General features: G+C 47.4%; 1 protein-coding gene across 2 annotated transcripts in view; it reads left to right on the forward strand.

The window, feature by feature from the left end:
* Nucleotides 1–24,845, forward strand: part of LOC135054559 (zinc finger protein 271-like) — a 56,845-nt gene extending 32,000 nt beyond the window's left edge. Inside the window, exon 7 of one of the 2 annotated variants that reach the window (XM_063957713.1) lies at nt 22,686–24,845. In XM_063957713.1, the coding sequence (XP_063813783.1) occupies nt 22,686–24,355 (1,670 nt within the window). In that variant the 3' untranslated portion in view covers nt 24,356–24,845. The remainder of the gene's footprint in view (nt 1–22,685) is intronic. The other variant, XM_063957714.1, reaches the window with a different exon arrangement.
* The last annotated feature ends 2,005 nt before the right edge of the window (nt 24,846–26,850 follow it).

Consider the following 26,850-nt stretch of genomic DNA (forward strand, 5'->3'; position numbering starts at 1 on the left):
TGGATGCTGGGAACTCCGTAAGGACCATGGGGATTAGCGGCTCCGCAGGAGACTGGACACAAAAGTAAAAGCTTTAGGACTACCTGGTGTGCACTGGCTCCTCCCCCTATGACCCTCCTCCAAGCCTCAGTTAGATTTTTGTGCCCGGCCAAGAAGGGTGCACACTAGGGGCTCTCCTGAGCTTCTTAGTGAAAGTTTAGTTTTAGGTTTTTTATTTTCAGTGAGACCTGCTGGCAACAGGCTCACTGCATCGAGGGACTAAGGGGAGAAGAAGCGAACTCACCTGCGTGCAGAGTGGATTGGGCCTCTTAGGCTACTGGACACCATTAGCTCCAGAGGGACCGAACACAGGCCCAGCCTCGGAGCTCGGTCCCAGAGCCGCGCCGCCGGCCCCCTTACAGAGCCATAAGCAAGAAGAGGTCCGGAAAAATCGGCGGCAGAAGACATCCTGTCTTCACCAAGGTAGCGCACAGCACTGCAGCTGTGCGCCATTGCTCCTCAGCACACTTCACACTTCGGTCACTGAGGGTGCAGGGCGCTAGGGGGGGGCGCCCTGAGCAGCAATAAAAACACCTTGGCTGGCGAAAATACATCACATCTAGCCCCCAGGGCTATATGGATGAATTTTAACCCCTGCCAGATTCCACAGAAAAACGGGAGAAAAGGCCGCCGAGAAGGGGGCGGAGCCTATCTCCTCAGCACACTGGCGCCATTTTCTCTCACAGCTCCGTTGGAGGGAAGCTTCCTGGCTCTCCCCTGCAGTTACTACACTACAGAAAGGGGTTAAAAAAGAGAGGGGGGCACTAATTAGGCGCAGTATAACAATACAGCAGCTATAAGGGGAAAAACACTTATATAAGGTTATCCCTGTGTGTGTGTGTGTGTGTGTGTGTGTGTGTGTGTATATATATATATATATATATATATATATATATATATATATATATATATAGCGCTCTGGTGTGTGCTGGCATACTCTCCCTCTGTCTCCCCAAAGGGCTAGTGGGGTCCTGTCCTCTATCAGAGCATTCCCTGTGTGTGTGCTGTGTGTCGGTACGTTGTGTCGACATGTATGAGGAGGAAAATGAGGTGGAGGCGGAGCAATTGCCTGTAACAGAGATGTCACCCCCTAGGGAGTCGACACCTGAGTGGATGAGCTTATGGAAGGAATTATGTGACAGTGTCAGCTCTTTACAAAAGATTGATGACATGAGACAGCCGGCGACTTAGCCTGTGCCTGTCCAGGTGTCTCCAAAGCCATCTGGGGCCCTAAAACGCCCGTTACCACAGATGGCAGATACAGACGCCGACACGGATACTGACTCCAGTGTCGACGATTAAGAGACGAATGTGACTTCCAGTAGGGCCACACGTTACATGATTGAGGCTATGGAAAATGTTTTTACACATTTCTGATAATACCAGTACCACTAAAAAGGGTATTATGTTGGGTGAGAAAAAACTGCCTGTAGTTTTTCCTGCATCTGAGGAATTAAATGAAGTGTGTGATGATGCGTGGGTTTCCCCCGATAAAAACTGTTAATTCCTAAAAAGTTATTAGCATCATACCCCTTCCCGCCAGAGGATAGGGCACGTTGGGAAACACCCCTTAGGGTGAATAAAGCGCTCACACGCTTGTCTAAACAGGTGGCACTACCGTCCCCGGATACGGCCGCCCTTAAGGAACCTGCTGACAGAAAGCAGTAAAATATCCTAAAATGTATATACACTCACACGGGTGTGATACTGCGACCAGCAATCGCCTCAGCCTGGATGTGCAGTACTGGGGTGGCTTGGTCGGATTCCCTGACTGACAATATTGATACCCTAGATAGGGACAGTATATTACTGACTATAGAGCATTTAAAAGATGCATTTCTATATATGCGTGATGCACAGAGGGATATTTGCCGACTGGCATCAAGAGTAAGTGCGCTATCCATTTCTGCCAGAAGAGGGTTATGGACAGGACAGTGGTCAGGTGATGCTGATTCCAAAAGGCATATGGCAGTATCGCCTTATAAAAGGGAGGAGTTATTTGGGGTAGGTCTAACAGACCTGGTGGCCACGGCAACGGCTGGAAAATCCACATTTTTACCCCAGGTAGCTTCTCAACCTAAGAAGACGCTGTATTATCAGGCGCAGTCCTTTCGGCCCCATAAGGGCAAGCGGGCAAAAGGCGCCTCATTTCTGCCCCGTGGCAGAGGGAGAGGAAAAAGGCTGCAGCAAACAGCCAATTCCCAGGAACAAAAGCCCTCTCCCGCCTCCGCAAAGTCCTCAGCATGACGCTGGGCTTTACAAGCGGTCTCAGGCACGGTGGGGGCCCGTCTCAAGAAATTTGAGACGTCTCACCCTCGCCATTTCATAAAGTCTGCTTTACCGACGTCTCCCTCAGACAGGGAGACAGTATTGCAAGCCATTCACAGGCTGTATTCCCAGCAGGTGATAATCAAGGTACCCCTCCTGCAACAGGGAAAGGGGTACTATTCCACACTATTTGTGGTACCGAAGCCGGACGGCTCGGTGAGACCAATTTTAAATCTAAAATCCTTGAACACTTACATACAAAGGTTCAAATTCAAGATGGAGTCACTCAGAGCAGTGATTGCAAACCTGGAAGAAGGGGACTATATGGTCTCTCTGGACATCAAGATGCTTACCTACATGTCCCAATTTACCCTTCTCCAAGGGTACCTCAGGTTTGTGGTACAGAACTGTCACTATCAGTTTCAGACGCTGCCGTTTGGATTGTCCACGGCACCCCGGGTCTTTACCAAGGTAATGGCCGAAATGATGATACTCCTTCGAAAGAAGGGAGTTTTAGTTATCCCTTACTTGGACGATCTCCTGATAAGGGCAAGATCCAGGGAACAGTTGGAAGTCGGGGTAGCACTATCTCAGATAGTGCTGCGGCAGCACGGTTGGATTCTCAATATTCCAAAATCGCAGCTGATCCCGTCGACACGCCTTCTATTCCTAGGGATGATCCTGGACACAGTCCAGAAAAAGGTGTTTTCTCCCGGAGGAGAAAGCCAGGGAGTTATCCGAACTAGTCAGAAACCTCCTAAAACCAGGCCAAGTGTCAGTGCATCAGTGCACAAGGGTCCTGGGAAAAATGGTGGCTTCCTACGAAGCAATTCCATTCGGCAGATTCCACACAAGAACTTTCCAGTGGGACCTGCTGGACAAATGGTCCGGATCGCATCTTCAGATGCATCAGCGGATAACCCTGTCACCAAAGACAAGGGTGTCTCTCCTGTGGTGGTTGCAGAGTGCTCATCTTCTGGAGGGCCGCAGATTCGGCATTCAGGACTGGGTCCTGGTGACCACGGATGCCAGCCTGCGAGGCTGGGGAGCAGTCACACAGGGAAGAAATTTCCAGATCTTGTGGTCAAGCCTGGAGACATCACTTCACATAAATATTTGTATCTAAGGGCCATTTACAATGCCCTAAGCCAAGCAAGACCTCTGCTTCAAGGTCATCCGGTGCTGATCCAGTCGGACAACATCACGGCAGTCGCCCACGTAAACAGACAGGGCGGCACATGAAGCAGGAGGGCAATGGCAGAAGCTGCAAGGATTTTTCGCTGGGCGGAAAATCATGTGATAGCACTGTCAGCAGTGTTCATTCCGGGAGTGGACAACTGGGAAGCAGACTTCCTCAGCAGGCACGACCTCCACCCGGGAGAGTGGGGTCTTCACCCAGAAGTCTTCCACATGATTGTAAACCATTGGGAAATACCAAAGGTGGAGATGATGGCGTCCCGCCTAAACAAAAAATTGGGCAGGTATTGCTCCAGGTCAAGGGACCCTCAGGCAATAGCTGTGGACGCTCTGGTAACACCGTGGGTGTACCAGTCAGTGTATGTGTTCCCTCCTCTTCCTCTCATACCAAAAGTACTGAGAATTATAAGACGGAGGGGAGTAAGAATTATACTCATGGCTCCGGATTGGCCAAGAAGGACTTGGTACCCGGAATTTCAAGAGATGCTCACGGAGGACCCGTGGCCTCTACCTCTAAGAAGGGACCTGCTCCAGCCAGTAAGGCCCCGATGGAGGAATTTCAACTAGGTCGATTCCTGCATTTCCTGTAAACAGGAGTGTCTATGGGCCTAAAATTGGGGTCCATTAAGGTTCAAATTTCGGCCCTGTCAATTTTCTTCCAGAAAGAACTAGCTTCACTACCTGAAGTTCAGACGTCTGTAAAAGGGGTACTGCATATACAGCCTCCTTTTGTGCCTCCAGTGGCACCTTGGGATCTCAATGTAGTTTTGGGGTTCCTAAAGTCACATTGGTTTGAACCACTTGAATCTGTGGAGTTAAAATATCTCACATGGAAAGTGGTCATGTTGTTGGTCCTGGCCTCGGCCAGGCACGTGTCAGAATTGGCGGGCTTTATCCTGTAAAAGCCCTTATCTGATCTTCCATTCAGACAGGGCGGAATTGAGGACTCGTCCTCAAATTTCTCCCTAAGGTGTTTTCAGCGTTTCACTGGGACTTGGAGGACTCCAAGTTGCTGGACGTAGTCAGGGCCCTGAAAATATATGTTTCCAGTACGGCTGGAGTCAGGAAATCTGACTCGCTGTTTATCCTGTATGCACCCAACAAGCTGGGTGCTCCTGCTTCTAAGCAGACTATTGCTCGTTGGATTTGTAGTACAATTCAGCTTGCACATTCTGTGGCAGGCCTGCCACAGCCAAAATCTGTCAATGCCCATTCCACAAGGAAGGTGGGCTCTTCTTGGGCGGCTGCCCGAGGGGTCTCGGCTTTACAACTTTGCCGAGCAGCTACTTGGTCAGGGGCAAACCACGTTTGCTAAATTCTACAAATTTGATACCCTGGCTGAGGAGGACCTTGAGTTCTCTCATTCGGTGCTGCAGAGTCATCCGCACTCTCCCGCCCGTTTGGGAGCTTTGGTATAATCCCCATGGTCCTTACGGAGTTCCCAGCATCCACTAGGACGTCAGAGAAAATAAGATTTTACTCACCAGTAAATCTATTTCTCGTAGTCCGTAGTGGATGCTGGGCGCCCATCCCAAGTGCGGATTGTCTGCAATACTTGTATATAGTTATTGTTAACTAAAGGGTTATTGTTGAGCCATCTGTTGAGAGGCTCAGTTATGTTTCATACTGTTAACTGGGTATAGTATCACGAGTTGTACGGTGTGATTGGTGTGGCTGGTATGAGTCTTACCCGGGATTCAAAATCCTTCCTTATTGTGTCAGCTCTTCCGGGCACAGTATCCTAACTGAGGCTTGGAGGAGGGTCATAGAGGGAGGAGCCAGTGCACACCAGGTAGTCCTAAAGCTTTCTTTGAGTGCCCAGTCTCCTGCGGAGCCCGTCTATTCCCCATGGTCCTTACGGAGTTCCCAGCATCCACTACGGACTACGAGAAATTGTTTTACCGGTGAGTAAAATCTTATTATATCTTGCGCAGCCAAATATCAAATAGCACGTAATTGGAAGAGCCCCCAATCTCCCAGCCGTCAGGCAGTAATAAACAGAATTTGGTTTGTCGCAAACATGGAGTATATTACCAGCCTCCAACGCAATACAGTACAAAAATTCCACTCTATCTGGCTTCCCTGGTACCGGCACCATGACCACCCCTTTCCAGGATTGAATTAAGTACGGATCCCAATCTATACCTAGTGTCCTACCCCCTAACCCCCCCCCCCCCCCCCCCCCCCCTTTCCCCTATTTTTTTTTCTCTCCTTCCCCTTCTCTCATTCCTCCCCTTCTATCCTTCATACTTAACAGGCCTCCGACCCACGGAAGGACTTCCCTTTCTCCTTTTTCTTCTCTCTTTTACACCTCTCGATTTCTCTCTCTAGTCCTTCCCTTTCTACTTGCTATATCTGTCTTGCTAAGTACTAGTCGTCTCTACTTTAGCTCGAACCCTTACGAGCTCCTACCTCTCCCTGATATATCATTATTTTTTTCTTATCTCTAAAAATGTCTATCTACTTATATTTTCAATCTCTAGACGTAACGTTAATATGCCATATGTTTTTCCCCTTCTGTTATTTCTTTGGAAAATTTGATACACTTGTTTTTATTAGCCCCCCGGCCACGTGTTTATAGAATATGTTTCTGTTATTCCATTTTATGCAGAATTGTATACTTCTTCTTAATAAAAAAAATTACATGATTTAAAAAAAATAAAATTGGGCGAAGTCCCTCCTTAGGCCCTTTACAACGGATGACGCATCTGGGGGCTGTATTGTATACCAGTCTTCAGAGAATCTTTCTACCTCTGAACAAAATATCCACAATGCAGATGAAGATTCTGGGATTGCTACACAACCGGAGAGTATCCATCCATCCATGCAGCAATGCGAGTTCTGGGATCGATGGTCTTGACATTCGACATGGTAGTATATGCTCAGTTCCATTCAAGGCCCCTTCAACATCTGATTCTCTCCAAATGGAACGGCATCAGATGATAAAAACTCAGACTATAATCTTTCTCAGGACGTGTTTCGGTAACCAGCCTGGTGGTTACAGTCATTCCATATGGACAGTGATCTACCCTTTTGGCTCTCAGATTGGGAGGTTCTGACAATGGACGCCAGTCTTCAGGGCTGGGGAGCCGTGACAGAACAGTACTTCTTCCCGGAATACTGTACCAAGGATGAAAGTTGTCTGCCAATCAGCGTTCTGGAACTTCAGGCCATATACATGGCACTTACCCAGGCAAAAGACCTACTTCACGGCAAGCCGATTCAGATTCGCTCGGACAATGCGACGGCAGTAGCATACCTCTTTCACCAAGGAGGCACTTGCAGCCAAAGTGCAATGAAGGAGGCAAGCCACATGTTAAGGTGGGCAGAACGTCATCATTCAGCCGTGTCTGCAGTATTCATACCGGGAGACCTAAATTGGGAAGCGGATTTTCTCAGCCAGAACGACATTCATGCAAGTGAATGGGCCTTGCACTCGGAAGTCTTTCAGATTCTGGTAAACAAGTGGGGACTGCCGGAAGTGGACCTCATGGCCTCTCGTCAGAACAACAAAGTACCCGCATACGGGTCAAGAACAAAAGATCCCAAAGCAAGCTTTGTGGATGTCCTGTCGGTGAAATGGGAATTTCATCTGGCAATATGTTTTTCCACCAATCTCCCTGTTGCCCAGGGTGATTAAAAAACTCAAACAGGAAAGGGGCGCAGTGATACTAATAGCTCCCGTGTGGCCCAGACAAAATTGGTGCACAAATCCACAGATGCTGTCCGTGGATACTCCGTTCCTTCCGCCTCAACGTCCAGATTTACTGATCCAGGATCCATGTCTCTACGAACACCTGGATCGACTGTCTGTGATGGCGTGGCTTTTGAAACATCCATCTTGAAGGTGAAAGGGTTTTCACAAGAGGTAATTCAAACAATGCTTAAAGTAAGGAAACCATCAGCTCGCATCTATTACTGCATGCATGCATATTTTCAATGGTGCTCTGCCAGAGAATATCAAATATGACCCTAGGTCTTTCAGAGTTTCAAGAATTCTAGCATTCCTTCAACCAGGAATGGACAAAGGTCTCCGCTTAGCTTCCTTGAAGGTACAAGTATCAGCATTATCTGTGTGGTTCCAGAAGTAAATTGCTAACCTACAGGATGTTCACACTTTTTTTTTTTCCAAGGCATGCTTCACATTCAACCTCCTTTTGTTCCTGCTACAGCCCCTTGACATCTAGAAATGGTCCTCAGGATGTTTCAGGTTGCCCCATTTGAACCACTGAATAATGTGTATCTCAAATGGTTGACAGCGAAAGTTCTTTTTCTTCTAGCAATTGCTTCAGCTAGAAGAGTATCAGATTTAGGGGCGCTATCGTGTCGTCCTCCATTTCTGGTATTTCATCAAGACAGAGCAGTTCTCCAAACTAAATCTGGATGTCTTCTTAAGATAGTTTCTAAGTTCTACCTTAATGAAGAAATTGTAGTTCCAGCTTTCCAGGTACTGACCTCTTTGTGGGAGATGCATCATTGGACGTAGTTTGTGCTCTAAGGATCTACGTGGGACATACCAGTGCTCTTCGTCCTGTATGGATTTCACAAGAGGGGATGGCCTACCAATAAGCAAACACTGGCTAGATGGCTTTGGATGACTATCTCAGAAGCATACTCTCAAGCTGATCTCCCTAGCCTGGATGTCTCTGCCCATCCATTATGACATTATGCCTTTTGATACCTTTGCCTCTCAAGACGCTGCTATCGGGCGAAGGATTCTCCTGTCCAATCAGGAGCGTCCCCTCCCTTAGTTACTGCTTTGGGACATACCAAGCTATATTCTGTGGATATCAGTGTGGAACCTGAAGGAGAAATCAGAGGTTATGGTAGACTTACCGTCGATAACTCTATTTCTCCGAAGTCCACAGTATCCACAGGGATCCCTCCATTCGTTCGCTCTTTTGAAGTCCTCTGGAATTACTCCTGTAGCTAATGAGTGGTTGAATAATTCTGTCAATGGTGCTACCAGTACCTCTTTAAGTTCTTTTAGTATCCTTGGATGTACCCCATCTGGCCCCATAGATTTGTCCACTTTCAGCTTTGGGAGTTCTGTTAGGACCTTCTCCTCTGTAAATGTATTTGTTTCATCTTCCTGAATATCCCTGCAACTTAACTGTGGCCCCTTCCCTCTATTTCAGTAGTGAATACTGAGCAAAAATAATTATTAAGATGATCTGCTATAACATTGTCTCCTTCAACAAAACTCCCAGTCTCTGTCTTTAGTTTTATTATTCCGCCTTTTGTTTTTCTCCTTTCGCTTATATACCTAAAAACAAGTTTTGCCTCCTTTACCCACTAACTGGGCCATTTTCTCCTCAGCTTGTGACTTTGCACATCTGATTACCTTCTTAGTCTCCTCCTGTCTAACAAGATATCTCTTTGTCTTCATTATTGTGTGTCTGCTTATATTTCCTAAAAGCCATCTTTTTAGCTTTCACATATTTGCTACTTCTTTTGCAAACCACACTGGCTTCCTTTTCCTTGTGTTTCTCTGACGTCCTAGTGGATGCTGGGTACTCCGTAAGGACCATGGGGAATAGACGGGCTCTGCAGGAGACTGGGCACTCTAAAAGAAAGATTAGGTACTATCTGGTGTGCACTGGCTCCTCCCTCTATGCCCCTCCTCCAGACCTCAGTTAGATTTCTGTGCCCGGCTCGAGCTGGTTGCACACTAGGGGCTCTCCTGAGCTTCTAGAAAAGAAAGTATTTGTTAGGTTTTTTATTTTCAGTGAGATCTGCTGGCAACAGACTCACTGCTACGAGGGACTTAGGAAAGAGAAGCGAACCTACCTGCTTGCAGCTAGCTTGGGCTTCTAGGCTACTGAACACCATTAGCTCCAGAGGGATCGAACACAGGCCCAGCCTCGGTCGTCCGGTCCCGGAGCCGCGCCGCCGTCCCCCTTGCAGAGCCAGAAGCAAGAGGACATCCTGGAAATCTGCGGCTGAAGACTCCGGTCTTCATTAAGGTAGCGCACAGCACTGCAGCTGTGCGCCATTGCTCCCTATGCACACCACATACTCCGGTCACTGATAGGTGCAGGGCGCTGGGGGGGGCTCCCTGGGCTGCAATTAGAGTACCTTACTTTGGCAAACAGCACATAATATAGTCTAAAAAACTATATATGTGCAAAAATCCCCTGCCATAACATAAATATAAGAGCGGGAGAAGTCCGCCGAGAAGGGGGCGGGGCTATCTCCCTCAGCACACTGGCGCCATTTCTTCTTCACAGCTCCGCTGGAAGACAGCTCCCCAGGCTCTCCCCTGCAGTTTCCAGGCTCAAAGGGTAAAAAAGAGAGGGGGGGGGGGGGCACTAAATTTAGGCGCAAACTGTATATGTAAAGCAGCTATAGGGAAAAATCACTTTGTGTTAGTGTAAATCCCTGATTATATAGCGTTGTGGTGTGTGCTGGCATACTCTCTCTCTCTCCCCAAAGGACTTTGTGGGGTCCTGTCCTCAGTCAGAGCATTCCCTGTGTGTGTGCGGTGTGTCGGTACGGCTGTGTCGACATGTTTGATGAGGCTTATGTGGAGGCGGAGCAGGTGCCGATAAGTGTGATGTCACCCCCTGCGGGGTCGACACCAGAGTGGATGGATATGTGGAAGGTATTAACCGACAGTGTCAACTCCTTACATAAAAGGCTGGATGACGTAACAGCCGTGGGACAGCCGGCTTCTCAGCCCGTGCCTGCCCAGGCGTCTCAAAGACCATCAGGGGCTCACAAACGGCTGCTACCTCAGATGGCAGACACAGATGTCGACACGGAGTCTGACTCCAGTGTCGACGAGGATGAGACATATACACAATCCACAAGGGGCATCCGTTGCATGATTACGGCAATGAAAAATGTGTTACACATTTCTGACATTAACCCAGGTACCACTAAAAAGGGGTATTATGTTTGGGGAGAAAAAGCAGCCAGTGTTTTTTCCCCCATCAGAGGAGTTGAATGAAGTGTGTGAAGAAGCGTGGGGTTTCCCCGATAAGAAACTGGTAATTTCTAAAAAGTTACTGATGGCGTACCCTTTCCCGCCAGAGGACAAGTTACGTTGGGAGACATCCCCTAGGGTGGATAAGGCGCTCACACGCTTGTCAAAAAAGGTGGCACTGCCGTCTCGGGATACGGCCGCCTTGAAGGAGCCTGCTGATAGAAAGCAGGAGGCTATCCTGAAGTCTGTATATACACACTCAGGTACTATACTGAGACCTGCAATTGCTTCAGCATGGATGTGTAGTGCTGCTGCAGCGTGGTCTGATACCCTGTCAGATAATATTGATACCCTCGACAGGGATACTATTTTGCTAACCATAGAGCATATTAAAGACGTCGTCTTATATATGAGGGATGCACAGAGGGATATTTGCCGGCTGGCATCTAGAATTAATGCAATGTCCATTTCTCTAACGTCCTAGTGGATGCTGGGACTCCGTCAGGACCATGGGGAATAGCGGGCTCCGCAGGAGACAGGGCACATCTAAAAAAGCTTTTAGAGTCACATGGTGCGTACTGGCTCCTCCCCCTATGACCCTCCTCCAAGCCTCAGTTAGGTTTTTGTGCCCGTCTGAGAGGGTGCAATCTAGGTGGCTCTCCTAAAGAGCTGTTTAGAAAAGTTTTTTTTTAGGTTTCAATCTCAGTGATTCCTGCTGGCAACAGGATCACTGCATCGAGGGACTTAGGGGAGAGATTTCCAACTCACCTGCGTGCAGGATGGATTGGAGTCTTAGGCTACTGGACACTTAGCTCCAGAGGGAGTCGGAACACAGGTCAGCCTGGGGTTCGTCCCGGAGCCGCGCCGCCGATCCCCCTTACAGACGCTGAAGAGACGGCAGAACGGAGGTCCGGAAAGCAGGCGGCAGAAGACTCCTCAGTCTTCATGAAGGTAGCGCACAGCACTGCAGCTGTGCGCCATTGTTGTCACACGGCTCACTGACTCAGTCACGGAGGGTGCAGGGCGCTGCTGGGGGCGCCCTGGGCAGCAATATAATTACCTTTAGTGGCAAAATAAATACATCACATATAGCCATTAAGGCTATATGTATGTATTTTAACCCAGGCCAGTTTCTTAAAAACCTGGAGAAAAGCCCGCCGAAAAAGGGGCGGAGCTTATTCTCCTCAGCACTCAGCGCCATTTTCCTGCTCAGCTCCGCTGGTGAGGAAGGCTCCCAGGACTCTCCCCTGCACTGCACTACAGAAACAGGGTAACAAAGAGAAGGGGGGCATAAATTGGCGATATTTATATATTAAGAGCGCATATATAGTAAACAACACCTTCTAGGGTTGTTTATATACATTTATAGCGCTTTTGGTGTGTGCTGGCAAACTCTCCCTCTGTCTCCCCAAAGGGCTAGGGGGTCCTGTCTTCGATTAGAGCATTCCCTGTGTGGCTGCTGTGTGTCGGTACGTGTGTGTCGACATGTATGAGGACGATGTTGGTGTGGAGGCAGAGCAATTGCCGATGATGGTAATGTCACCCCCTAGGGAGTCGACACCGGAATGGATGGCTTTAGTTATGGAATTACGTGATAATGTCAGCACATTACAAAAGTCAGTTGACGAAATAAGACGCCCGGCAAACCAGTTAGTACCGGTTCAGGCGTCTCAGACACCGTCAGGGGCTGTAAAACGTCCTTTACCTCAGTCAGTCGACACGGGTACCGACACAGATGAATCTAGTGTCGACGATGAAGAAACAAACGTATTTTCCAATAGGGCCACACGTTATATGATCACGGCAATGAAGGAGGCTTTGCAGATCTCTGATACTGCTGGTACCTCAAAAAGGGGTATTATGTGGGGGGTGAAAAAACTACCTGTATTTTTTCCAGAATCAGAGGAATTGAATGATGTGTGTGATGAAGCGTGGGTTACCCCCGATAGAAAATTGCTAATTTCAAAGAAGTTATTGGCATTATACCCTTTCCCACCAGAGGTTAGGGCGCGCTGGGAAACACCCCCTAGGGTGGATAAGGCGCTCACACGTTTATCAAAGCAAGTGGCGTTGCCGTCTCCTGATACGGCCGCCCTCAAGGATCCAGCAGATAGGAGGCTGGAAACTACACTGAAGAGTATATACACACATACTGGTGTTATACTGCGACCGGCAATAGCCTCAGCCTGGATGTGCAGTGCTGGGGTAGTGTGGTTGGATTCTCTGACTGAAAATATTGATACCCTGGATAGGGACAGTATTTTATTGACTCTAGAGCAATTAAAGGATGCTTTTCTTTATATGCGAGATGCTCAGAGGGATGTTTGTACTCTAGCATCAAGAGTAAGCGCGATGTCCATATCTGCCAGAAGAAGTTTATGGACGCGACAGTGGTCAGGTGATGCGGATTCCAAGAGGCATATGGAAGTATTGCCATATAAAGGAGAGGAATTGTTTGGGGTCGGTCTTTCGGACCTGGTGGCCACGGCAACTGCCGGCAAATCCACTTTTTTACCTCAGACTCCTTCCCAACAGAAAAAGACACCGTCTTTTCAGCCGCAGTCCTTTCGCTCCTATAAAAAGCGACCAAAAGGACAGTCTTATCTGCCGCGAGGCAGAGGAAAGGGTAAGAAAGGGCAGCAAGCAGCCCCTGCCCAGGAACAGAAGCCCGCCCCGGCTTCTACAAAGCCATCAGCATGACGCTGGGGCTTTACAAGCGGACTCAGGAACGGTGGGGGGTCGACTCAAGATTTTCAGCAATCAATGGGCTCACTCACAAGTGGACCCGTGGGTCCTGCAGATAGTATCTCAGGGTTACATGCTGGAGTTCGAAAGGTCTCCCCCTCGCCGGTTCCTAAAGTCTGCTTTACCAACGTCTCCCTCAGAAAGGACGTCGGTTTTGGAAGCCATTCACAAGCTGTATTCTCAGCAGGTGATAGTCAAGGTACCCCTCCTACAACAGGGAAAGGGGTATTATTCCACACTATTTGTGGTACCGAAACCGGACGGTTCGGTAAGGCCTATTCTAAATCTGAAATCCTTGAACCTGTACATACAGAAATTCAAGTTCAAGATGGAGTCACTCAGAGCAGTGATAGCGAATCTGGAAGAAGGAGACTTCATGGTGTCCTTGGACATAAAAGATGCTTATCTACATGTCCCGATTTACCCCTCACACCAAGGGTATCTCAGGTTCGTGATACAAGACTGTCATTATCAGTTTCAAACGCTGCCGTTTGGTTTGTCCACGGCCCCTCGGGTCTTTACCAAGGTAATGACCGAAATGATGGTTCTTCTACGAAGAAAAGGCGTATTAATTATCCCTTACTTGGACGATCTCCTGATAAGGGCAAAGTCCAGAGAACAGCTGGAAGTCGGTGTAGCGCTAACACAAGTAGTGCTTCAGCAACACGGGTGGATTCTAAATCTTCCAAAATCTCAATTGACCCCGACAACACATCTGCTGTTCCTGGGCATGATTCTGGACACGGTTCAGAAAAAGGTATTTCTCCCGGAAGAGAAAGCAAGGGAGTTATCCGAACTTGTCAGGAACCTCCTAAAACCAGGAACTGTGTCAGTACATCAATGCACAAGAGTCCTGGGAAAGATGGTGGCTTCGTACGAAGCGATTCCATTCGGCAGATTCCATGCACGGACATTTCAGTGGGATCTGCTGGACAAATGGTCCGGATCGCATCTGCACATGCATCAGCGGATAACACTGTCACCGAGAACAAGGTTGTCTCTCCTGTGGTGGTTGCAGACTGCCCATCTGTTAGTGGGCCGCAGATTCGGCATACAGGACTGGGTCCTGGTGACTACGGATGCCAGCCTACGAGGTTGGGGAGCAGTCACAAAGGGAAGAAACTTCCAGGGCGTGTGGTCAAACCTGGAGACGTCTCTTCACATAAATATACTGGAGCTAAGAGCGATCTACAATGCTCTAAGCCTGGCAAAACCGCTGCTTCAGGGTCAGCCGGTGTTGATCCAGTCCGACAACATCACGGCAGTCGCCCACGTAAACCGACAAGGCGGCACGAGAAGCAGGAGTGCAATGGCAGAAGCTGCAAGGATTCTGCGCTGGGCGGAGAATCATGTCGTAGCACTGTCAGCAGTGTTCATCCCGGGAGTGGACAACTGGGAAGCAGATTTCCTCAGCAGACACGACCTTCACCCGGGAGAGTGGGGACTTCATCCAGAAGTTTTCCACATGATTGTGAACCGTTGGGAAAAACCAAAGGTGGACATGATGGCGTCTCGCCTCAACAAAAAATTGGACAGGTATTGCGCCAGGTCAAGAGACCCTCAGGCAATAGCTGTGGACGCTCTGGTAACACCGTGGGTGTACCAGTCAGTGTATGTGTTCCCTCCTCTGCCTCTCATACCCAAGGTACTGAGAATTATAAGAAGAGATGCTCAAAGAGGACCCGTGGCCTCTACCTCTAAGAAGGGATCTGCTTCAGCAGGGACCTTGTATGTTCCAAGACTTACCGCGGCTGCGTTTGACGGCATGGCGGTTGAACGCCGGATTCTAAAAGAGAAGGGCATTCCTGAGGAAGTTATTCCTACTTTAATTAAAGCCAGGAAAGAAGTGACCGCACAACATTATCACCGCATTTGGAGAAAATATGTTGCGTGGTGTGAGGCCAAGAAGGCTCCAACGGAAGAATTTCAATTGGGTCGATTCTTACATTTCCTGCAAGCAGGATTGTCTATGGGCCTCAAATTGGGGTCCATTAAAGTTCAAATTTCGGCCTTATCAATTTTCTTCCAGAAGGAATTGGCGTCAGTGCCTGAAGTACAAACTTTTGTCAAAGGTGTACTACATATACAACCCCCAATAGTGCCTCCAGTGGCACCGTGGGATTTGAACGTGGTTCTAAATTTTCTCAAATCTCATTGGTTTGAGCCTTTAAAATCGGTAGATTTAAAATACCTTACATGGAAGGTAACCATGCTGTTGGCCCTGGCTTCAGCCAGGAGAGTTTCAGAGTTGGCAGCTTTGTCATACAAAAGCCCATATCTGATATTCCATTCGGACAGGGCAGAATTGAGGACACGTCCTCAATTTCTCCCTAAGGTGGTTTCGGCATTTCACTTGAACCAGCCTATTGTGGTGCCTGCGGCTACTTGCGACTTGGAGGACTCCAAGTTACTGGACGTTGTCAGAGCATTAAAAATATATATTTCATGGACAGCTGGAGTCAGAAAATCTGACTCGTTGTTTACATTGTATGCACCCAACAAGATGGGTGCTCCTGCGTCTAAACAGACGATTGCACGTTGGATATGTAGTACAATCCAACTTGCACATTCTGTGGCAGGCCTGCCACAGCCTAAATCTGTAAAGGCCCATTCCAAAAGGAAAGTGGGCTCATCCTGGGCGGCTGCCCGAGGAGTCTCGGCATTACAACTTTGCCGAGCAGCTACATGGTCAGGGGAGAACACGTTTGTAAAATTTTACAAATTTGATACTCTGGCTAAAGAGGACCTGGAGTTCTCTCATTCGGTGCTGCAGAGTCATCCGCACTCTCCCGCCCGTTTGGGAGCTTTGGTATAATCCCCATGGTCCTGACGGAGTCCCAGCATCCACTAGGACGTTAGAGAAAATAAGAATTTACTTACCGATAATTCTATTTCTCATAGTCCGTAGTGGATGCTGGGCGCCCATCCCAAGTGCGGATTGTCTGCAATACTTGTACATAGTTATTGTTACAAAAATCGGGTTATTACTGTTGTGGAGAGCCATCTTTTCAGAGGCTACTTCGTTTTGTGTTATCATACTGTTAACTGGGTTCAGATCACAAGTTGTACGGTGTGATTGGTGTGGCTGGTATGAGTCTTACCCGGGATTCAAGATCCTTCCTTATTGTGTACGCTCGTCCGGGCACAGTACCTAACTGAGGCTTGGAGGAGGGTCATAGGGGGAGGAGCCAGTACGCACCATGTGACCCTAAAAGCTTTTTTAGATGTGCCCTGTCTCCTGCGGAGCCCGCTATTCCCCATGGTCCTGACGGAGTCCCAGCATCCACTACGGACTATGAGAAATAGAATTATCGGTAAGTAAATTCTTATTTTCTGCCAGGAGGGTATTATGGACCCGGCAGTGGACAGGTGATGATGATTCTAAAAGGCACATGGAGGTTTTGCCTTATAAGGGTGAGGAATTGTTTGGGGATGGTCTCTCGGACCTCGTATCCACAGCAACAGCTGGGAAATCATCATTTTTACCTCAGGCTCCCTCACAACCTAAGAAAGCACCGTACTATCAGGTACAGTCCTTTCGGCCTCAGAAAGGCAAGTGGATCAAAGGTGCTTCCTTTCTGCCCAGAGGCAGGGGGAGAGGGAAAAAGCTGCACCAGACAGCCAGTTCCCAGGAACAAAAATCCTCCCCTGCTTCTACTAAGTCCACCGCATGACGCTGGGGCTCCACAGACGGAGCCAGGTGCGGTGGGGGCGCGTCTCCGGAACTTCAGCGACCAATGAGTTCGCTCACAGGTGGATCTCTGGGTTCTACAAGTGGTATCTCAGGGATACAAGCTGGAATTCGAGGCGTCTCCCCCTCGCCGTTACCTCAAATCAGCCTTGCCAGATACTCCCCAGGACTGGGAGGTAGTACTGGCGGCAATTCACAAGCTGTACCTCCAGCAGGTGAAAATAAAAGTTCCCCTCCTTCAACAGGGACGGGGTTACTATTCCACAATGTTTGTGGTACCGAAACCAGACGGTTCGGTGAGACCCATTCTAAATTTGAAATCCTTGAACACTTATATAAGGAAGTTCAAGTTCAAAATGGAATCGCTCAGGGCGGTTATTGCAAGCCTGGAAGAGGGGGATTACATGGTATCATTGGACATCATGGATGCTTACCTACATGTCTCCATTTACCCACCTCACCAGGAGTACCTCAAGGTTGTGGTACAGAACTGACATTACCAATTCCAGACGTTGCCGTTTGGTCTGTCCACGGCACCGAGGGTGTATTCCAAGGTAATGGCCAAAATGATGATACTCCTTTGAAAGAAGGGAGTTATAATTATCCCGTACTTGGACGATCTCCTTATAAAGGCGAGGTCCAAGGAGCAGTCGTTGATCGGAGTAGCACTATCTCAGGAAGTGCTACAACAGCACGGCTGGATTCTGAATATCCCAAAGTCGCAGCTGGTTCCTACGACGCGTCTGCTGATATTGGGCATGTTTCTGGACACAGAACAGAAGAAGGTGTTTCTCCCGGAGGAGAAGGCCAAGGAGGTGTCATCTCTGGTCAGAGACCTCCTGCAACCAAAACAGGTGTCGGTGCATCATTGCATGCGAGTCCTGGAAAAGATGGTAGCTTCTTACGAAGCAATTCCCTTCGGCAGGTTCCATTCAAGGAACTTTCAGTGGGACCTGTTAGACAAGTGAGGATCGCATCTTCAGATGCATCGGCTGATCACCCTGTCCCCGAGGGCCAGGGTGTCTCTGCTGTGGTGGCTGCAGAGTGCTCATCTTCTCGAGGGCCGCAGATTCGGCATTCAGGACTGGGTCCTGGTGACCACGGATGCAAGCCTCCGAGGTTGGGGAGCAGTCACTCAGGGAAGAAATTTCCGAGGACAATGGTCGAGTCAGGAGACTTCCCTACACATAAATATTCTGGACCTAAGGGCCATTTACAATGCCCTAAGGCAAGCAGAACCCCTGCTTCAAAACCAGCTGGTGCTGATTCAGTCAGACAACATCACGGCTGTCGCCCATGTAAACCGACAAGGCGGCACAAGAAGCAGGATGGCGTTGGCGGAAGCCACAAGGATTCTCCGATGGGCGGAGTATCACGTGCTAACACTGTTAGCAGTGTTCATTCCGGGTGTGGAAAACTAGGAAGCAGACTTCCTCAGCAGGCACGACCTCCACCCGGGAGAGTGGGGACTTCATCCAGACGTCTTCACGCAGATTGTGAACCGTTGGGAACGGCCACAGGTGGACATGATGGCGTCCCGCCTCAACAAAAAGCTAAAAAAGTATTGCGCCAGGTCAAGAGACCCTCAGGCGATAGCTGTGGATGCACTAGTGACACCGTGGGTGTACCAGTAGGTTTATGTGTTCCCTCCGCTTCCTCTCATACCCAAGGTACTGAGGATAGTAAGTAAGAGAGGAGTATGAACTATACTCGTAGTTCCGGATTGGCCAAGAAGAACTTGGTACCCAGAACTACAAGAAATTATCTCAGAGGACCCATGGCCTCTGTCTCTCAGACAGGACCTGTTACTGCAGGGTCCCTGTCTGTTCCAAGACTTACCGCGGCTGCGTTTGAAGGCTTGGTGGTTGAACGCCGGATCCTTACGGAGAAGGGCGTTCCAGATGAAGTGATTCCTACGCTGTTAAAGGCTTGGAAAGACGCTGCCTGAAGTTCAGATGTTGTTAAGGCAGTGCTGCATATTCAGCCCCCTTTTGTGCCTCCAGTGGCACCTTGGGATCTCAACGTAGTGTTGGTTTTCCTAAAATCACATTGTTTTGAGCCACTTCAGAACGTGGAGTTGAAGTATCTCACGTGGAAAGTGGTCATATATATTTGGCCTTGGCTTCGGCTAGGCGTGTGTCAGAATTGGCGGCTTTGTCATGTGAAAGCCCTTATCTGATCTTCCATAGGGACAGGACAGAATTGAGGATTCGTCCCCAATTTCTCCCTAAGGTGGTATCAGCGTTTCATTTGAACCAACCTATTGTGGTGCCTGCGGCTACTTGGGACTTGGAGGCCTCTAAGTTGCTGGATGTAGTCCGGGCCCTGAAAATCTAGCCGGGCGGCTAGAGTCAGAAATACTGACTCGCTGTTTTCCTGCATGCACCCAACAAGCTGGGTGCTCCTGCTTCTAAGCAGACTATTGCTCGATGGATCTGTAACAGGATTCAACTTGCACATTCTGCGGCTGGACTGCCGCATCCTCAATCAGTAAAAGCCCATTCCACATGGAAGGTGGGCTCTTCTTGGGCGGCTGCCCAAGGGGTCTCGGCATTACAACTTTGCCGAGCTGCTACCTGGTCGGGGTCAAACACGTTTGCAAAATTGTATAAGTTTGATACCCTGGCTGAGGAGGACCTTGAGTTTGCTCATGCATTGCTGCAGAGTCATCCGCACTCTCCCGCCCGTTTGCGTTTGGGAGCTTTGGTATAATCCCCATGGTCCTTACGGAGTTCCCAGCATCCACTAGGACGTCAGAGAAAATAATAATTTACTCACCGGTAATTCTATTTCTCGTAGTCCGTAGTGGATGCTGGGAGCCCGTCCCAAGTGCGGACTCTCTGCAATACGTGTATATAGTTATTACTTAACTAAAGGGTTTTGTTATGAGCCATCTGTTAATGAGGCTCATTTGTTGTTCATACTGTTAACTGGGTATAGTTATCACAAGTTGTACGGTGTGGCTGGTATGAGTCTTACCCTGGATTCCAAATCCTTTCCTTGTAGTGTCAGCTCTTCCGGGCACAGTTTCCCTAACTGAGGTCTGGAGGAGGGGCATAGAGGGAGGAGCCAGTGCACACCAGATAGTACCCAATCTTTCTTTTAGAGTGCCCAGTCTCCTGCGGAGCCTGTCTATTCCCCATGGTCCTTACGGAGTACCCAGCATCCACTACGGACTATGAGAAATAGAATTACCGGTGAGTAAATTCTTATTTTTTCCTAACACTTTTGATACAAAGGTCTGTTGCCTTTAATATTGCACTTTTTAATGTTTCCCACCTCTCCTGCACTGCTTCCAAGTTCCTCCACTCTGCCAAAGAATCGCTTACACATATTCCCATCCCTACAAAATCAGCCTTCCTAAAATCCAACACCTTTGTTTTTGTATGGGATGAGTCAGTCTCTGTCTTTATGCAGAACCATACTCACTGGATCCCAGGTTTTCACCCACTTTTACATCCGATATTCTGTCTCCATTTGTAAGTACTAAGTCTAATATTGCATCTTTCCAAGTGGGCTCCCTCACCAATTGGTGGAGGGATGCTCCTTGAAGGGAATATAAAATGTCCCTACTTCTAGTGGACCTAGCAACAGACACCTCCCAGTTTACATCAGGAAGATTAAAGTCTCCCATGATTATTACCTCTCCTTTTAATTCCATTTTAGTTATGTCCTGCAATATGTTCTTGTCCAGTTCCTCTTCCTGACCTGGTGGCCTGTATATAACACAAATACGAATAATTGACTTCTCACCTGCTTCTATGGTCATCCAAAGGGCCTCAGTTTTTCTTCAATACTTTGTATTAAGGTAGTATTTATGCTTTTTTTTTATACATACATTGCTAGCCCTCTTCCAATTTTTCCAATTCTGTCCTTCCTAAATAAAGTATATCCTGGTATAGCTATATCCCAGTCATGATTTTCATTGCACCATGACTCTGTAATTGCCACAATATCTATATCATCCATTGTCATTATTGCAATTAGTTCTGGGATTTTAATTCCTAAGCTCCTAGCATTTGCGCACATAGCTTTTAGAGTTTTGTTTGTGCTTCTCCTGTTCCTAGCTATGTTCATCTCTCTGCCTATGTTTATTTGGCTTTGATCTGAATTATCTTCTGTCACTGTGGATATTCTTCCTATTCCCTTTGCCTGCAGAAGCAATACATCTGTATTGTGGTAGCAGATTGCCTTATTTCTATTTGGTTCACTGCTCCCCTCTGCTAGTTTAAATAGTTCCTGATGAAGCATCCAAACTGTTTCCTTAGTATTCTCGTTCCCCTTGAAGATGGGTGTGGGCCATCACTTTTGTATAGGCTCCTATCTTGCCAGATGGTGTGACTATGGCCTATAAATCCAAAACTTTCCTCCTCTTTTATGGCCATGAGTTCAGCATTGGCCGGGTCATTTGTCCTTAAGTGGACAATGACATCCACCTCCCCATCTTTTCTTGCTGCCTTCACAATACTTAGCATGCGCTCTTTATCCCTTGCAGCTGTGACTCCAGGTAAGCACCTTACTTGTTTCTCTACGTCATTACCATTTCCCAGATGTACTCCTGTAATAATGGAATCTAGAAGTGTAGTCCTTTTTGAAGATGTCATTTTCTCGATCCTATTTCTTTCCCTATAGTTAGTAGAAGTCCCCTTATCCTCCTGTTCTGTATTACATATATCAGTTGTATCTTCCAGCCCTGCAAGAGCAGCATATGAGTTTTGCTGTGTCACATCTTATGGGAGATATCTGTGTCCATTGGGAAATCTCTGCCTTTCAGAGCCCACAGCAGTCCAGGCAGAATGTCTTCTGGTGGCTCTCTGAGGTAGTGGTGGCCTCAAGGACACAGACATCCAACATATCCCAGCATGTAGCTAAGCTATCTCCTCCTGCAGCAGAGAAAATTGCTCACAGATTGGTCAGTGGCTGAGTCTCCACATTGTCTCCCGCAAACCAAATGCATCACATCCCCTGCACGGCACTAGCCCAAACATTGTATCAGATGCTAATGGTATTGCCAATATGTGTGTATTATATGTCACCTGCTTCTGTATTATATCTCACCTGCTCTGTATTATATCTCACCTGCTTCTGTATTATATCTCACCTGCTTCTGTATTATATCTCACCTGCTTCTGTATTATATCTCACCTGCTTCTGTATTATATCTCACCTCACCTGTAATATTAGTATTTCCTGAAGACAATCTTAATACAGATTGAAACGTTGAAAGAATTCACCGTGTCATTGCATCATTTGCCAATCGGTTATGAGTGCCGCATCAGTATCCTGGTCTCACCTCACCTGTATTATATCTCACCTCACCTGTATTATATCTCACCTCACCTGTATTATATCTCACCTCACCTGTATTATATCTCACCTCACCTGCTTCTGTGTTATATCTCGTCTCACCTGCTTCTGTATTATATCTCGTCTCACCTGCTTCTGTATTATATCTCGTCTCACCTGCTTCTGTATTATGTCTCGTCTCACCTGCTTCTGTATTATGTCTCACCTGCTTCTGTATTATGTCTCACCTGCTTCTGTATTATGTCTCACCTGCTTCTGTATTATGTCTCACCTGCTTCTGTATTATGTCTCCCCTGCTTCTTTTTCACACTCACAATTCACATAAGTATGCAAGCTAGGGTTAATTCTGATACAAATTACCCCTAGTACATGTCCATGTGGTAGGGAATATAGAGTGTAAGCTCCCCTGGTGGGACTGATGTGAATGACTAAATATTCTCTGTACAGTGCGGAGTAATATGTGTGCGCTGTATAAAGATCTGTGAATAATATTAGTTATTTTATCTCCAGCAGATGGAGGCACAAGCAGGAATGCCTTGGAGGGAGATCTTATATTGTCTGCAGATACTGACATAGAAGATAACATCACACAGGATTCTCCAGGAGACAGCCCCTTTATGCGAAATATACATCCAGTACCTCTCAGCGCAGATATATCATCTGATCCCTCTAACTGCGAGGACTGTTCTCCTGATACCTCAGATTTTTTTACACATAGTGCAACTTATACACCTGATAAAGTATTTCCCTGTTCCGAGTGTGGGAAATGTTTTACATATAAATCGCTTCTTGTTAAACATCAGAGACTCCACACTGGTGAAAAACCATTTACATGTTCTGAGTGTGGGAAATGTCTCACACTGAAATCAAATTTAGTTATACATCAGAGACTTCACACAGGTGAGAAACCATTTCCATGCTGTCAGTGTGGGAAATGTTTTACATATAAGTCAGCTCTTGTTAGACACCAGAAAATTCACACAGGTGAGAAACCATTTCCATGCTCTGAGTGTGGGAAATGTTTTAAAACTAAATCAGAGCTTGTTAAACATCAGAGAATCCACACAGGTGAGAAGCCATTTCCATGCTCAGAGTGTGGGAAATGTTTTACAACTAAATCTGCTCTTATTATACATCAGAGACTCCACACAGGTGAGATACCATTTCCATGCTCTGAGTGTGGGAAATGTTTTAAAACTAAATCAGAGCTTGTTATACATCAGAGAATCCACACAGGTGAGAAGCCATTTCCATGCTCGGAGTGTGGGAAATGTTTTATAACTAAATCAGCTCTTGTTAGACACCAGAAAAATCACACAGGTGAGATTCCATTTCCATGCGCTCAGTGTGGGAAATGTTTTAAAACTAAATCAGAGCTTGTTATACATCAGAGAAGTCACACAGGTGAGAAACCATTTCCATGCTCTGAGTGTGGGAAATGTTTGACAACTAAATCAGAGCTTGTTATACATCAGAGAAGTCACACAGGTGAGAAACCATTTCCATGCTCTGAGTGTGGGAAATGTTTGACAACTAAATCAGAGCTTGTTATACATCAGAGAATCCACACAGGTGAGAAGCCATTTCCATGCTCGGAGTGTGGGAAATGTTTTATAACTAAATCAGCTCTTGTTAGACACCAGAAAAATCACACAGGTGAGATTCCATTTCCATGCGCTCAGTGTGGGAAATGTTTTAAAACTAAATCAGAGCTTGTTATACATCAGAGAAGTCACACAGGTGAGAAACCATTTCCATGCTCTGAGTGTGGGAAATGTTTGACAACTAAATCACAGCTTGTTAAACATCAGAGAATCCACACAGGTGAGATTCCACTTCCATGCGCTCAGTGTGGGAAATGTTTTACAACTAAATCAGCTCTTATTATACATCAGAGACTCCACACAGGTGAGATACCATTTCCATGCTCTGAGTGTGGGAAATGTTTGACAACTAAATCAGCTCTTATTATACATCAGAGACTCCACACAGGTGAGAAGCCATTTCCATGCTCGGAGTGTGGGAAATGTTTTAAAACTAAATCAGAGCTTGTTAAACATCAGAGAATCCACACAGGTGAGAAGCCATTTCCATGCTCAAAGTGTGGGAAATGTTTTACAACTAAATCAGCTCTTGTTAAACACCAGAAAAATCACACAGGTGAGAAGCCATTGTCCTGAGTGTTTGAAATTTTTTACACATAAATCACATCTTTTTAGACGTCAGCTTTCACACAGTAGAAAAGCATTTCTATGAGTTGATACAAAACAGGTTTGTAGCACAGTTCTTGTCACACAGTATTTGAACAATGTAAGTTAACCATCTGCAGACAATTGGAATGGATGTCATATAAGACTGGAGTAGATCACTCGGGTGAAACTAAAGCTGAGTATACACTAAACAATGTGTACCCAGCCCAACATCACTGCTGCCGGGACCCTGCATGTGGCAAGTGCATACTGCAGGACCAACAGGGGATGTCACTAGTGACCCGTGGGATAGCATACCATGGGTACACACTAGACAATTATTCTGTTAGATATTGTCACCTCTCTCCACAGTAATAACAGATCACATTGTTGTTTTGTAGCATCTACATTTTGTGCATTTCAGTCTAACGTAAAAAGATAAAATGTATTATCATTTTTATAAATAGATTTTATTATGGAAGCTCGGGTAAAATCCAACTGTTTTGTTGTATTGGAATGGTGGATAAATGGTGACTCACAAACCACAAAGTAGTTCTCGGTGGGTAGAAACAAATGAAAGATGCAGCAGACGAGTGTGGTTTGTATAGTGCATTATGTCGTGGATTGGGAAGCCCTTTCTCCACATCACACATATATACACATTTCTCTAACGTCCTTGAGGATGCTGGGACTCCGTAAGGACCATGGGGAATAGACGGGCTCCGCAGGAGATAGGGCACTTTAAGAAAGCTTTGGACTCTGGGTGTGCACTGGCTCTTCCCTCTATGCCCCTCCTCCAGACCTCAGTTTTACACTGTGCCTAGAGCAAGATGGGTGCACTGCAGAGAGCTCTCCTGAGTTCTCTGCCTAGAAACATTTTTGTTTGGATTTTTTTCTACCTTTTACTACTTTTTCACAGGGAGCACTGCTGGCAACAGGCTCCCTGCATCGAGGGACTGAGGAGAGAGGAGCAGACCTTCTTGTCAAAGATAGGCTCGGCTACTGGACACCATTAGCTCCAGAGGGGGTGAACGCAGGTTCTTATTGGGCGTCCACCCCCGCAGCCGCGCCGCCGTTCTCACAGAGCTAGAAGTACAGAAGTCGTCAGGCGGCAGAAGCCTTCAGCTTCACTGAGGTAACGCACAGCACTGCAGCTGTGCGTCATTGCTCCCATACACCTCACATACTCCGGTCACTGTAGGGGTGCAGGGCGCAGGGGGGGGTGACCTGGGCAGCAATATAAACCTCTGCATGGCAAAAAGACTATATACATGTACAGGTGGGCTCTGTACATGTATATAAAAGAGCCCCCGCCATATTTTACTAAGTTTAAGCCGGACAGAAGCCCGCCGCCGAGGGGGTGGGGCTTCTCCCTCAGCACTCACCAGCGCCATTTTCTCTCCACAGCACTGCTGAGAGGAAGCTCCCCGGACTCTCCCCTGCTTACACACGGTGAAAGGGTGCTTAAAAGAGAGGGGGGGGCACATAATTGGTGGTTTACATATTATACAGCGCTGCTGGGGAAAAACATTTTGTATTGGTCTCCAGGGTCATTGTGCTGGGGTGTGTGCTGGCATACTCTCTCTCTCTCTCCAAAGGGCCTTGACAGGGATACTGTCTTCAGGAAAGGGGTTCCCTGTGTGTGTGTGAAGTGTGTCGGTACGCATGTGTCGACATGTTTGACAAAGAAGGCTCGCTTAATGTGGAGGGGAATGCTTGAATGTCAGGTCGCCGTCGGCAACGCCGACACCGGAATGGGTGGATATGCTGGATGTCTTGAATGCAAATGTCAAGCTATTGCATAAAAGGTTAGACAAGGCATTAGCTAGGGATCAGTCAGGTAGCCAGTCCATGCTTGTCCCTGGGGCGCCAGGTCCTTCGGGGTCTCAGATGCGCACCATATCCCAGATCGATGACACAGATACCGACACAGATACTGACTAGTGTCGACTATGAAGATGCAAAATTACAGCCGAAGGTGGCAAAGGGTATACGGTACATGATTATTGCCATTAAAGAGGTTTTGCATATTACTGAGGAACCCCCTGTCCCTGACACGAGGGTACACATGTATAAAGGGAAAAAGCCTGAAGTCACTTTTCCTTCCTCATTTGAATTAAGTGACTTGTGCGAAAAGGCTTGGGAATCTCCGGATAGGAGACCACAAGTTCCAAAAGGATTCTCATGGCATATCCTTTTCTACAAACTGATAGGATACGCTGGGAATCTTCGCCAAAAGTTGACAAGGCGCTGACACGTTTGTCCAAAAAGGTGGCACTGCCTTCTCAGGATACGGCTTCCCTCAAGGTTTCAGTGCATCATTGCACGCGGGTCCTGGGGAAGATGGTGGCTTCCTACGAGGTCATCCCTTTCGGCAGGTTCCATGCGAGGACTTTTCAATGGGACCTCTTGGAGAAGTGGTCCGGGTCCTATTTACAAATGCATCAAAGGATCACCCTGTCTCCCAGGACCAGGGTATCTCTCCT

This window comes from Pseudophryne corroboree, chromosome 3 (assembly GCF_028390025.1).
Source record: "Pseudophryne corroboree isolate aPseCor3 chromosome 3, aPseCor3.hap2, whole genome shotgun sequence".
Taxonomy (NCBI): Eukaryota; Metazoa; Chordata; class Amphibia; order Anura; family Myobatrachidae; genus Pseudophryne; species Pseudophryne corroboree.